We start from the raw sequence: 14,917 nt of genomic DNA on the forward strand, positions 1-14,917 counted from the left end.
ATTTTTTAATTTTACTGAACCTCTGGCATACTGGTCCCTTAGACAGATGTTTCTATAGAAATAAAAGCAAGTGCATTATCATATAAAATGTCTATATTAATATCAGAGCTACTTTTATAGAATATTAATCAATACCTTTTGACCAATCAGAACCTGTTTTATTTAATGAAGCGTATGCATCAGTCTACTGGATCTCTAGGTTTTATAATTCACCAACAGACTCTCTGAAGGCCATTTAGATTCAAGTAAGATGCGAAATTGAGAGATGAAACTTATCTAAATAACTGAAATCTGATCTCTTTTAAAATGTCACACCTTGGTATCAGTAGAACTACGTAATTAAAATAGAATAGCATTAATTTTAGAAATTACTCCTCAAATGGCCCATGACCTTGAAACGAACTTGAAAGCTTCTACATTTTTTAAATGTAGGCCAGTCTTTCACATTTGTTTCTCACAATTTTTCTCATTTTTATTTTTTGCTGCTTCATAGTCTTGTAGATCAAATCAAGAACAGCACATTTCATTTAATAGTATCAGCGAGAAAACGCTCTCTTTATTGTATTTTTCTGAAAAACAAAACAAAAAAAAACCCCTTCTTCCTTTTTTGTAAGTCTCTGGTGTTAACATTTTCATGACTATGTACAAGGGAAGAAAGTAGAAGCACTGCATTAGGTACAACTCGAAATTCTCCAAGTTCTCAGAGTAGAGAAAAAAAAATCCCTTGGAAATAAAAATCAGAGAAAGTTTACATTATCCATTAGTAGTAAGACATTGACTGAAGTGCAATGGTATAGCTCGGATGAGTTTAAAAGTGGAAAAAGGAAATAAAAATACTCTATCTTAAACAGTTATATCTTTACAGAAAGTAGAGACACATTTTCTGGTGTATTTAAAGCAGTAGAAACATATTTACATATAGCCATTTTCATATATTTATATATTTATATATATAATATTTATATAGAATCTTTTTCGTCACATATATATATATATAATCAGCACCAGTACAAAATCAAAAAAGCTGAAAAAGACAACATTAATGACTGACGGAAATGACGAACAAAAAAACTATACGCTGTGTGTGACTTGGTCCCAGATAGGTTGCGATATTAGGAGGAGGGTAAAGAAAGACAGAGAGAGAAAGAGAGAGAGAGAGAGAGGGCCACACCTCCCTGATATTACAATAGAAAGAGCAACACTATAACACTTAATCACCGTCCTGAATACACTGCATACATGGCTGATGGTTCCTCCTTCTGATAACGACAATGAAGCGGAATAAAAAGAATGGTTGCAGTCGTCGTTTTTACATTCCTCAGAGACAATCAGGTTGGATCGAAAGACTTACTCGGTCACCGAATAAGAAAGCGATCTACATGAGCTTTTTTTCCCCATTTGATAATTTGAACACAATATGAACGAACGTAAAAATCAGCAACACTGCAAATTCATAAATCCTCATAACTGTGCTTAGGATGGTATTCATTTGATCATTTGTTTTGTAACACAAATACACATCAAATACATTAATCAAGTTATAATTCAGTGGCAAGCAGGACTGCTGACAATCAGCGAGACATTATACAGTAATAGTGATAAAACTATGTTAATATAATGAGGGAATTTTTCAAATGATCATCTACATTTAAAATGCCATTATGATAAAAAATTATTAGCAATTAATTCATTAGAAACCAATTTATCCAGGTTAGGGTCATGGTGGGAATCAACTTGGATCGGACACTGGTCCATTTAAACATTTAAAATAGCCAATCATCTGGTTTCATGTTTTTGGAAGGCATTAAAGAACCTGAAAGAAAGTTGCATTAAAATGGGAGAGAATAAGCAACACCACTAAACACTGAAATTGAGTTCAGGATGGATGTTGCATCAGTTACTTCATCATTTAAAATGTTTTGGTGTTTGGTGAATAGCGTTTTCGAAATGTTTGCTCAGTGTTTGTGTAAAAAAAAAAAAAAAATATTTCTATACTTCACTTGTAAAAACAAAAAGGTACTTAAAAGTTTTCATTTGTACAACCTTCAGATCGGAGTCATTAACAACCCCATCAAACTGGATAGCAGCAGGACAACTGCAGTACAACGTCCACCATCTTATTTGGTTTGAGTCAAATAGGTCACATGACTGTCACATAAGTCTCTGTTGTCTGGGTCCACTCTACTCTGGAAAAACATTTTTATTAAATGTGTCCTATTGGGTCAACATGTTTGAATAGTTTGAAGAAAATTTCAAAATGCATCTGTGTTAACATGGATGCAGCTTTGTGACAGTCAGCTGTTTTATGCTTAATCAGACATTACTGGAGTTTCTTAAAAAATACGATCATTACCAGTTTAATGAAGCATTATAAGCACAGTTATAAAGTTTTATGAATACAACCTCCATACACTGTGTCTATTCCAAACATTCCCCCCCTAAAGGGTTTCTGTAAAGGAATTACTGACAGTAACTGATGGTGTTCTGCCCTGAATGAAGGCAGGCAGTGGTGCTGTGTTAAACCCGAAAGAACAAACCCAACTCATTAACAACTGGATGTACATGAACAGTTCAATTCAAGGGTGTGAAAGTGTTCGTCTTATACATAAGATCAGATTACAGTTTATCAGAAGATAAGAATCACCCCAGCACTCAGTTCTCGACAGCACAGCTCAATGCTTTGATTAAAAGTGTCTTGAAAATGAATAAAAGCAAAGAAAAGGATTTGTTATCTTCAGTTAAGTGATGTCATGTTTAGGTTTTTTTTTTTTTTTCCAAACATAGAAAGCGATCAGACAAGTGATCCTTCCTTTTTCCCCATTGCTATGTGAAAGCCTTTCTAGCTGCCACAATTCACTTTGGAAGCTGTTACATTTGAAGGTTGGATCTAAAATATGTGTTTGGCTGCACGTTGGTTAAGGGGCCTGTGTGTTTTTGGCCCATGTGGGAGATGATGCCATGCTTGTGTTCCTAGCTGCCATATGACTTACGAGAAAACAATGTCCTCCAGCTTTCAGATTTTAGGTGGAGAGACGAATGTGTAGCTGCCAAGTCTCTTAATTTATTTAAAGCACACAAACACAGGTGAAATATGTGCAGAGGAATGATGGCGAGGCGGTTTGCTGTGATGGTTGCGGAAAAAATGCAGTAGAAGTTTAACTGCTGGGTCTTTGAATCACTACTGGAGCATAGAGAATTGTTGGTGAGGTGACGGTGCTTTTTTTTTATTTATTTATTTTTTTTTTATATAAAACCAATCTCTCTCTCTCTCTCTCTTGCACACACGCGCGCACACACACACACACTTAAGAATTCATTACTGGATAAGCAGAGTTGAGAGCAAAAACCAACATCTGATCTAAACACTGGGCAAAAATTGTTCTATTTCACAATTAATTTAGGTTTTACAATGTGTCAGCCCTAAAAAAGTCTGGAAATGATGAGGATGATAATAAAATATGATAAAGGGCACAAGATGAAGTCTAGAGAGACTTGGCTTCTAGCTGGAATCCGATCTTAGAGATTGTTGTTTAAATATAGTGACACCACACGTACAATACACAACATGTAATATTCTTCCCATTATATTCAATGGAAACAATAAACAATATATAAAAAACAAAACCCAAAACACACAGTCTACAAATTATTTTCATTTTTCTTAAAAAACAAAACAAAACAAAAAAAAAGACAAAAAAGAAAAAAAACACTTTTCTGGCCCATCTCAAAAGTTCCCCACCCCAATACATTTTCCACGTTGGCTATTGGCTAGGAAAAAATTCCTCCATCCAGCCGTCCGTTGAGTCCAGCTCTGCACTGTCTGACAGGCCGAATGAGACCCCACTCCCAGTCCCTGCTTGGCCAGCATAACCGTAAGCTAAGTCTTGACTAGATGTCCGTTGGTAGCCTTGTGTCTGCCCACTTGGCATATATGCCCCTCCGCCTGGTCCTGCCCCTGCCATGGTCTGTGTGGAGCCCTGTCCGAAAGCAGCCATGTTGGGCATAGCCTGACCCATACCTGACATTGCCATTCCTCTTGGCTGATTGGGCCTTGGTTGGCCTGCCATGTGAGGCATCATGGGTCCACCCATACTTGCTGGGTTTATGGCTCGTGGGTCTACCATCCCCTGGCCACCCATTCCTTGGCTGAAATGCTGCTTGGGCATCCTTGACGGCTGCCCACCTTGCATGGCATATGCAGGGTTACTGTTAAACGCCACCATGTCATTTGTAGTCCTTCCACTCATGCCCTGCATATTCTGCTGCTGAGGCCATCCCTGACTTCCACCTCCCATCATGCTTTGCAGTCTGTGAGCCTGGGCTTTGGCCATTGGCTGCCCAGCTGGCTTCATCTGCTGTTGAGAGAGGGCAGGGTTCATCATCATGCCCTGCCCATATCCGCTTCCAGCTCCGCCTCCCACCATTCCCTGGCCACCTGTACCCGCAGGTCTCTGTGCCATGGCCATGCTAGCCTGGTTGGGGTGATGCTGTGGCTGGAGCATCTGACCCATTCCCGAGTTCATGCCTTGGTACATGGCTGCCTGCGTGCCTGCCTGACTTCCATAGGCCACACCCATCTCCCCCTGAGTGGGCATGGGACCAGGGTTCTGGACTGGCGCCATCTGTAGCATGCCTTGATTCTGCTGCTGTTGCTGCTGTAGGAGGCGAGGATTCCTCATGCTCTGAAGTGCCTGGTTCCTCGCCATCTCCTGCTGTGTGCCTATTCGTGCGGAGGAAAAAAAATAACGTCATGTTTAGAGAAATATTAAATTAATACTTAATAACATAATACCAATAACTCTAAATTGAAAGCTCCTGAGTTCCAATTAAGGCTCAATTGTATAGCAATTTAACAATGTTTAAGTTGAGCAATTCCTCAAAAAGTAAAGAAATAGATAACTAAGATTAGTAATTCAACTCTGCATGAAACACCCAGGCACACGCACGGCAAATTGGCAGCGGAGCCGTGTAATGCGATGCATGGTGCTTCTCTATTCATTTGGAAAGGCTCCATCAATCCTGATAGTCCATTCCAGTGCAGACTGAAACTGTGCACGGAAATTTGGGAAGAGGGCAAGTTGCCATGACAACAGGCAATGTGAGGGAGAAAGTTCAGTGCTGCCAATAAATATATAAAGAAATAAACAATCAAACAAGCAAACAGAGGCAGCTTACGTTTTGAAGCGAGGATGCTGAGGGGAGTGAGCATAGGTTGCAATTGAGCCTTGTGATAGCTCCACTTTTAGAAAAGTGGATATGGGTGTGTGCGAGTGTGTTTGTGTGCCTGTGTGTGTGTGTGTGTGTGTGTGTGTGTGTGTGTGTGTGTGTGTGTGTGTGTGTGTGTTTGACTTGTGTTCTATAAGGTAAAATTCATTCAAATTTTGTTTCCCCAGTTTGGGTAAGCCCTTTCGCTTTACTGGTGTATTCTGGAAAATTATTTGTCTTCAAGTGTATTATTCAGGAACCAGAGTAAAAACTGGAATGCCATGTTGGTATACTTGAATGCCATGTTGGTATAGCAGTGTGGATAGTCAAAACCTAAATCTCGAAGTGATGTGGAGAGTGAAGGCTGGACCGTGGGGTCCGATCCAACAGACGAGCACCGAAGAAATTGCTGAAGAAGTTGAAGCTGGTTTAGATAGAAAGGTGTCTGAATACACAGCGCAGATTAGGGCTTCAAAATTAACATGTTAAAAACGGCTTAACACAAATTCATTTCAACGGCACAAATTTTATTAACGCAAGATTAATGCAGCTTGCGTCTCTGACCATTTTTATAAAAAGTATAAATAAATATAATAGACCTTAACGCAATACACATTTATATAATTTATTTACATAAAAAAAAAGAACTTCATTAAAAAATAATTTTTAATCACTAAACGTTTGTTTTACTGATGCGCCAAAAACGCAAATCAAACACCAAAATCCGCCATGGTGCACACATCCGGCAATTAAAACCGTCCGTGTGGAAACAGCAATTGTTCCGTTTGGTGTCCTAATGTTTTATGTTATTTAAAACACCATAATTGCTTTAAAACATTTACAAGATTTTTATGTCTTAGTACTGTATGTTATACTGTATATAACATAAGATTTTGTGATTAAGTTGCCATTAATCGAGAGTTAACTCATGACAATCTTGTGATTAATCACAATTAAATATTTTAACTGACAGCCTTAATATATTCTTTATATACATACATATATCTTCTTCTTTTGGCTGCCCCCGTTACCGTTTTAAAAAGGTAAATGCACTGTACTGTGTTTTCTTTATGTCTTAGTTTGAAATGATCTCAATACAAACATTTCTGTTGTGTTTTTTGGCCTTTTAAAGCGTCTTCTGTGTTTAACTGTCCAGGGGTCTCATTTATAAACGTGGCTGAAAAAGGGCATATGCCACTTTCCACACAAAGGCTGTGATTTATAAAGAACAAACTTGATGGGAGAAAGTGTGCAACTGTAAGTAAACTCTGAGCCCTGCGTGTAAATATATTATATATTGTTCATGTACAAACTAAAAACATTAACTATAATATACAATGACAATAATTGAATCGCAAATGCACCAAACAAAAATCAAAAGTCTGTTGAGTTTCATACATCAGGACGTTGATCACCTATCGAGACTCTACAATCATGGTGTTTTAGAAGAGATACACTGCAAAACACTCCTAGTGAAGATGTGGCATATAACTGTAGTGTGTGTTGCCCTGATTATTCCTTTAACGTATAACAACATTGTCGAGACTTCAGATATGGAAGTCGAGCTGAAGGAGCTTTAATCTGCCCTAATTACAGGGTGATGACTGGACAGAGATGCTCATTTGCAGCTTCCTTGAACATTGTGCTACGTTCAACAAACCTGAACATGCCTAATGTAAGACACACACACTCCCCAGGCCCCATTCCCACTGATGGCTCTGACTAAGAGGGTATTTCCCATCGGATCTGCATCTAACATGGTTTCCATGGCAACATGACAGAACAATCAATAGACACACTTCCCTTCAGGCTGTGTGTGCGCGTGTTAATACGTGTGTGTGTGTGTGTGTGTGTGTGTGTGTGTGTGTGTGTGTGTGTGTGTGTTAAAGTGAATCGTGTGCTTTACCTTTCTTAGAGTTTTGCTGATGTGTTTGCTTCTGCATATATTTGAGTGCATGAATGTGTGTATCACTTCTTGTATTTGTGTTAAGGGAGTAGGACTGTGTGTGTGTGTGTGTGTGCGTGTGTGTGTGTGTGTATATATGTGTGCGTGTGTGCGTGCGAGAGAGAGGGTGAGCTCTCTCATTAGCTCAGGGGGAGGCAGGAGCAGTCAGTGCACTTGACAAACTAGTAATTTGGAGACTAAAAGAGTGAATGATCTGCTGTGAAAAGAGTGAAATAAACAAATGAACTCAGCAACAGAACACACACACACACACACACACACACACACACACACACACACACACACACACACACAGTCCTACTCCCTTAACACAAATATAAGAAGTGATACACACATTCATGCACTCGAGTATATGCAGAAGCAAACACATCGGCAAAACTCTAAGAAAGGTAAAGCACACGATACACTTTAACACACACACTGCACGAACAGTACAGGTCCTAAAACTGGTATTCCTTAAAAGTCATTTAGTTTCTAACTGCAGTTTAACAGTCTCTGTTATTCCATAAAAAAAGGATGCTAGTAGACGTCTAGTACACTAAATAGTCTGCTCAGTGCCATTATGTTATGCAGTGTGTAGTGAAAAGGGACAATAATTTGTCCTTAGCATGTAGTTTTATATATAAAAATAATTTTAAGACTGTAGAAGTAAAGAGTCAAATCTGGGTCAGTATCTGTGTCACTCATCAATGTGGCTAAAGAAACTGAAATATTCAAATATATGTAATAAAAAAGTAAGCTTTATGAATATAAATATAATATAAAGCTTATGTGATATCAATTCACGGTGAAGTGCTGAAGTACTATATACTTTGACACAATGCAACATTTAAATGCATTTCTTAAAGAACAATTTTACAGCCCTGATACACATTAGCTGATTATCTTAATGTATTTAACACACTGAAGTGGTTACATGTATGCTAAATGACAACGGATGAAATGAAAGGAATGTAATTGCGTAACTGCTTTTGAAGTTTCTTACCCTGAAACTGTTGGAGAGGATACGGGTTCCTCTGTGCTTGACTCATCTGCCTCGGGAGATGCTGCTGTTGCTGCTGCTGCTGTAACTGCAAATAAACACACAGTCAGTGCACAAACACACAAAAACACACACAAATACCTCATAACTGCAACAGATTAAGGCACACAATAGAAGAACAGGTGAGCTTATATGAGAGAAAAAAAGCCTAAACAATAACGTGGATGGAAATTCAGGAAAATAGTACACGTCCTTGGAGAAGTGTTTGTTAAGTGTGTGTGCTGTGTTGGTGGGCTAAACAGAACCATTTTCTCCCCAGAAGAGAGAGGTGTGTGATCATCCGATATCAGTTAAGAGTCTCTTTAGCAGCATATTCTCCGAGATAGAAGAGAGAGGAAATTAAAACAGCAGGTGGTGTGTGTGCTTGTGCACGCACACACACACACACACACACACACACACACTTGCTAACGCGGTACTTTGATCTGTCTCAGTTTAAGTGTGGTTAAGTGGATGCTCTTTTGTTAAGACATTACCAACATACAATAAAAAGAGTCATTCGGGTGTATTTACAGAGAAAATATGCACAACGTAAGCAGGGGAAATAAGGAAACGTAGAAAAACGTTCCCAACTGCAGACTTTTCTGTAGATCATTTGCAAAAGTCTTTGTACACTAATGTCTTTGTTGGCTGAACTTTCCCCAGACCGAATGTAAACTGGACCAGACTGTGAGTGCAATATGTCCACTTTAATGCAGGAGGAGTTATGAACATTTTTCAGGAGTGTCATTTGACAAATTAATAAAATATGAAACATTCTGTTAACCATTCTGTCCCCCTAATTTTCTGTTTGCACCTGTGTACTCTCACTGGTCATACATATATCGGTCATTTCTCTGCTTTTTCATCCATGCATTTGCAGGTTTTAACCTCAATTGTCAATATTTCCATTTGAATCAATTTTGGTGGACACCACAAATAAGTGGCACTATCCAACTTCCTATTTATTATTCCCCAAACCACAAGTCCTCAGGATTAGAGCAAGTCCACTAGACAATTGTCATTTGACCTGTCTGCTCACTGGGTGCTTTTAGATTCAGTAAACTGGGCAAACCCTCGATACAACAGATGTTTCTAAAAGGCAAATCACAACTTATTTTCCCCCATTTGGATATTTGATGTGAACATTAACTTAAATGTGACCTGCATCTGCATGATGTTATGCACTGAGCCGCTGCCACCTGACCGCATAATGGCCTGAATTAGCAAGTGTACACTCAATTCAATTCATTTTTATTTGTATAGAGCTTTTAAAAATGAACACTGTCTCAAAGCAGCTTTACACAGATAATGTGGTGCTAAAAATTAATAAGATATTCTTTATAATTGTACACGTGTTCTTATTAGTGCCTAGTGAGTAAACAAAATAAAAAAAACTTTTGAATAGTGAAATATACACAGACCATTTACTTTAACATCAGAATGGGGAAAAAGTGTGATCTCTGATCTCTCTATAATCCTGTGAGTAAAGGGTCTGTAGAGTGAAACACCTTGTTGTTTAGAGAAATAAAAACAATATAACAGGTATATACAGGAAGTCTATAGTAATCGACCTTTACAACCCTGCTGAGCAGAAAGGCATCTCAGAGTGCAAAACACATAAAACCCTAAGGGTCGGGTTGGTCCAACAGCGATGACCACATCAGCTTCCAATTATGTTTGCCAAGAACAGGAATGACAAACAGTTGAAGATGGTAAACTTAATCGGTCCAGTTTGGGAGAGTCTTTGCCCATGATAGAAGCAGATTTCTGTTCTTGACTGAAACCATTGGAAGCTGATGTGGTCTTCTGTTGCAGCTGTGGGAAATGTTTAACGCTTTTCTTTTCATCTCATAGCAAAGAGTGATTATTTGAGTTTTTATATCCTTTCTGGCAGTCTGGTCATTTTCCTCTGACCTTGCTTCTCAACAAGGCATTTCCACCCACAGAAATGTCACTCAGTCAGTGTTTTTTTGCACTATTCTGTGTAAACTCGAAAAACTGTTGAGTGTGAAAATCTTAGGGGGTCAACAGTTTCCAAAATACTCATATTGCAGTCACAGCTCCTGCAGCGTGGTGAAAAATGAAAACTTATTCAAGAACTGCTTACATCTGATTTATGACAGTTCTCGAACCCTTTATTTCCTCAAAAGGCTTCCAGGTTGAGCTGTATGTCTGTAGGGCGTATGTGGCGCGTACCTGCTCTGCTAGTAGATGGTGGTGTTGCTGTTGTCTTTGCTCTCGCAAAAGCTGAACTTTCTGCTGCTCCATCAGGTGTAGCTGAACTCTCTTTTCCTGCTCCATAGCCATCATCTGCTTCATCATGGCTGCTTGCTGCTGCTGCTGCTGGTTGCCCAAATAACCACCTGGCCCTGCCCCATTAGGCCCAGCTGCAGGCACGCCTCCTGGCCCTCCATGAGGGGGTTGGACGCCTCCGGCCTGGCGCGGCATCCCGACCATGCCCTGCTCCTGGAAAAAGAAGAAAGAGATGCAATAAGAACTCAGTGAAAAAGACAGGAACAGAAAAAACAACCACTGAAAAGAGAAATGGATAATAAAACCGGACGATTCATTCAGCACAAGCATGTGGTGCTGAAGAACACATTTAGGTCACGATGACTTGAGACCAAAAAGACTCGCTATTATTGAATTCCACCAGTTAAACAAACAAGCCAGCTAAAATTCAGTCAACTTCAATTGGCTACATTTTGGGTCAGAATGATCAATTTTTTATAACAGAACAGTCTATGTTTAATATAAATCAATCAATAATTTATCCACAAAAGTAACTAAACACATTTAAAATCATAGATATATCAGCTTGTTATTTATTTCAGATTTTCTACTTTTGGTTTTCCAGAATGACAGAGAAATCTGGGTAAAAAAAAAAAAAAAAGAGGTCATCTTCCATTACAGTATGACTTGCAATGGGTCCGTTCTGGGCCCTATTCAGTATGTAGTGCACTGCTGATGGGGGCCCTAACATGTATTATCATCACAAAAGAATTAAACATGGATCAGCATGCTATTGAACTGTTCCCAACCTGATCCTCAACAACAGTGTTTTATTTCTTTTATACCTCGGTTTTTATTTATTCAATAAAAACATACTTTATCTATTTACAGCTAGATTGATTGTATAGAACATTCATGTAATAATCAGTAGTTTTCTCTGCCTTTTGATGCCTTTTGCCTGTCATGAAATTTAGACAAAAGTTTTAGTAACCACAAATCCTGAATATCCTATAAGCTTCTCCTCACAGAAAACTTCCCTGATGTGTGAGAGCATTAATATTAATCAGGACTACTGTTGTAGAAAGATAATGAACTCTTGAACCAATCAGAATGAAGAAATTAACAGGGCTGTGCTGTAATGGAGAATATTTAATACCCTGTCATAATCCCCACAATGCACTGCAGGTGATGTTGATGTGCTCTAGCAGCCATGGAATGCCTATAATGCACAGTGCAGTTTGGTTAGATGTAAGCAGAACTCAACTGAGGAAAACAGTATTTCAAGTTTTTGTTTTTAATATAAGTGAGCACATAAAAGTGCACAATAAAGTTTATTTTATCATCAAAACTTGTTCTCTACATTACAACAGAGCAGCTCATTCCATTCTAATGGTCCTGTTTTACAGACTTTAAATATATAATAATACACACTATACCTAATATTTAACATCCGGTAGTTATACAAGAGCATGCTAGTGCGTTTCAAGTGATGGTATTTGTTTTATTATGCAATGAAAGCTTCAAATGCCTGTCAGGAGGATGAACACAATTTCTTTAAGTTCAGCAAAATTTAAACCCAAACCATGGGTTGGATCCCAGAACAACATTCACTTAGAACCAATTACAGCGCGTCTCCAACTCGTCCCATTAGTGCCTTATAGTGAATCTATGGAAAATATGGAAATGTTTGGTGTCTAGTCTGCAATCAGCCATTGAAAAGAAAAATCCACCTAAATGACATTCAGTATTCATTATCAATATGTGTGCTCTTTAGTGGCACTCTGGATTTATTTTATGATTAAATTTGCTTCTTCAACAAGCTGATCAATTAAATAGTGTTCTAGTAATCTTACTAACATCCCCAGTGACATCACCATGACACATAACCTCTAACTTCCCCAAAATCACTAAACAAATTACAGATATAGATTCAATATAGATCTTTTTTTTGTGTGTGTATTTCAGGGTGGAGTTTGCCTTTATGACCCAATGAGTACTTGCAGTGAGTTGTATATACAATATATAGACAAAAATGTCCGATCTTAAGATTCATATCTGCATTTTGAACATCCCATTCCACTTTTCTTGCTGTTATATTAACCTCCACTCTTCTGGGAAAATTTTCCACTAGATTTTGGAGTGTGCTTGTGGAGATTTTTGCTCATTCACAGCCACAAGGGTGTTAGTAAGCCAGTTACTGATATAGGAGGTGAGGAGGCCCGGTGTGCAGTCAGCGTTCCAATTCATCTCAAGGGCGTTCAATAGGTATGAGGTCAGAGCTCTATAGCAGGTCATTCAACATCTTCCACTCCAACCCATGTAAGCTATATCTTCATGTAGCTGGCTTTGTGTACAGGCGCATTTTCATGCTGGAACAGGTTTAGGTTTCCTAGTTAAACTGAGTGGAGAAGTTAATGCCTCTGTTTTGAGAGAAATACTCTAGAAATGTGAACTTCCAAATTTGTGGTAACAGTTTGGGGAAGAACTATCGCTGAAAAACTCTCAATACGGCTGTCCCATAGCTATAGTTATTTAGATATTTAACATTACCTCAGCTTGGCACTACACAGTGTTATAAATATTAACTATCCTAATCCTAGTTATGCTGAAATACTTTAGTACATGAGGAAAACAATTATAGAAGGAATCACACTATTATAATGCACTTTTACATCCTGTCTGTTAATACCTTCTAAAATCCCATAATGAACGATAAAATATGTCCAGTAAAATACGAGCTTTTATTTTACAGAATAATAAGACAGTCCTATTTGGACTCGGTAGGGCTTTTGATACCGTGTTTAACCCTGAGATAATTGCCATTTTGAACCCAGATTTTAACCCCAAGCAGAGGAACGTTTCACACGTGTAATTTAGAAGCGCACCGTTTTTTATTTATTTTTTATCCCGGGTTATAAAACCTGCTTTTTCGGCAATAATTCTGCATTGCGGTTCTAAACGAGTGCAGTGAGGAACAACGCAGTGTTCCAACATTATGTTTATGTGCTGTGTGCAAACAAGAACATTAACCCGGCATTGTCAGATGATGAATACCCAGGATTAATTGTTATCCCCGGGTAAGCGCGAGCAGGGCGAACCGTGAAACGAGATAACCCAGGATTTCATTTACCCGGGTTTACGACAATCCGAAATAAACCATTTTAAACATGTATAAGTCCTAATGAAATAAATCATCACAGAGGTACCACATCATCGCTCGCTTTTTTCATCCCTGTGTGAGCTACACATTTTTTTTTCCATCTAAAAGATGATTGAACCATTTTGCAGGAATTTTCCGGTGATAAAGACGATACCTTTAATGTGTCACTTTAATGTGACTCTGAAGAACGAGTAGTCTCAAAGAGTGCTTTGTTAATTTTTTTTTACTGGACGCACATGAGCAAAGCATCGCAAAATCTCTGTAGGTTATGTACAGGAATCAGAATGGAGTAGTTTCTCTAATGAGTCCTCTGGTCCGAGTCGTTCGTTCTTTTGTCACGTGACTCCGATAGATGCTATGCAATGCAGTAAATCTTTTTTTGGTCCGAACATGACGTTACATTATTATTACAATGATTATGGGAGTCATGTGACAATAGAACTAAGGATACAGACCAGTAGATATGAGTGGTTCTGGGATCTGCTTATTAAAAATGAAACATTTTACTTTATTTCTGATCAAATGAACGAAATAAACTAAATGACTCTAAAAAAGAGATTTAAAGAACCAAGTCACTGAAAGATCCGATCTTCCAATCACTAATGCTATGGATGTATGTCGAGGTCCCACAATGCATTACGGTTATAACTACTTTATAATATTGTCGTAAATATGATATGATCAGAACAATGGGGTTCAACGGCGCATGTCTGTGTCGATGTGTGTGTTTTTGCGTTTCGCTGTATCGATTGATTGGCTGGGCTCTAACTCCCTCTCCCTCTTTCTGGCTGTAAAAGCAGACGCTTCAGATTCGTCGAACGATCGATACGTGAAAACCTCCACAGAGGCTGCAGGATCTCCTCACTTAACCAGCCAGGCTGACAAAACGAGCGCAGAGCAGCATGAGTGTGTACGTGCGTACGCGTGTGCGCGTGTGGACAGATGAGGGCAGCGTTGCTCTATCCTCACTCTCTGAATCGTCATATCTCCGTTTCTCCCACCTCCATGCCTATCTGGCAGTCATGCACGCCTTCTCGCTTTTCTCCGAGTCTCTCCCTCAATATCGCTGCTTATCTCTGTCCCCACACCCCCACTTTCTCTTTTACAATCCAAACGCTGTCATCCGTACTTTCCTCTCTATCTCCCCTTTACTCGCTCACACACTCTCCCTCTCTGTGGTTTGCTAACTGCCCCCCACACACACACACCCCACACACACACCCCTCCCTCCGCTCACTCGACGGCTTAATCACGAGTGCTGTAATATACATCGGCCTCTTCCTGTCTGCTCCATAATGCGCCTGAGAGCGAACGAGGGAGAGAAAGAAGG

At 39.0% G+C, this 14,917-nt stretch overlaps 1 protein-coding gene across 3 annotated transcripts in view; it reads right to left on the bottom strand.

The window, feature by feature from the left end:
* Positions 1–526: 526 nt before the first annotated feature.
* The window catches only part of maml3 (mastermind-like transcriptional coactivator 3), a 172,092-nt gene continuing 157,701 nt past the window's right edge, over positions 527–14,917 (bottom strand). For all 3 annotated transcript variants that reach the window (XM_046837161.1, XM_046837180.1, XM_046837170.1), the window contains exons 3-5: positions 10,392–10,661; positions 8,157–8,241; positions 527–4,720 (exon numbers count right to left, since the gene is read on the bottom strand). In XM_046837161.1, coding sequence (XP_046693117.1) covers positions 3,762–4,720; positions 8,157–8,241; positions 10,392–10,661 — 1,314 coding nt within the window. In that variant the 3' untranslated portion in view covers positions 527–3,761. The remainder of the gene's footprint in view (positions 4,721–8,156; positions 8,242–10,391; positions 10,662–14,917) is intronic.

This window comes from Silurus meridionalis, chromosome 2 (genome assembly GCF_014805685.1).
Source record: "Silurus meridionalis isolate SWU-2019-XX chromosome 2, ASM1480568v1, whole genome shotgun sequence".
In the NCBI taxonomy this organism is placed as follows: domain Eukaryota; kingdom Metazoa; phylum Chordata; class Actinopteri; order Siluriformes; family Siluridae; genus Silurus; species Silurus meridionalis.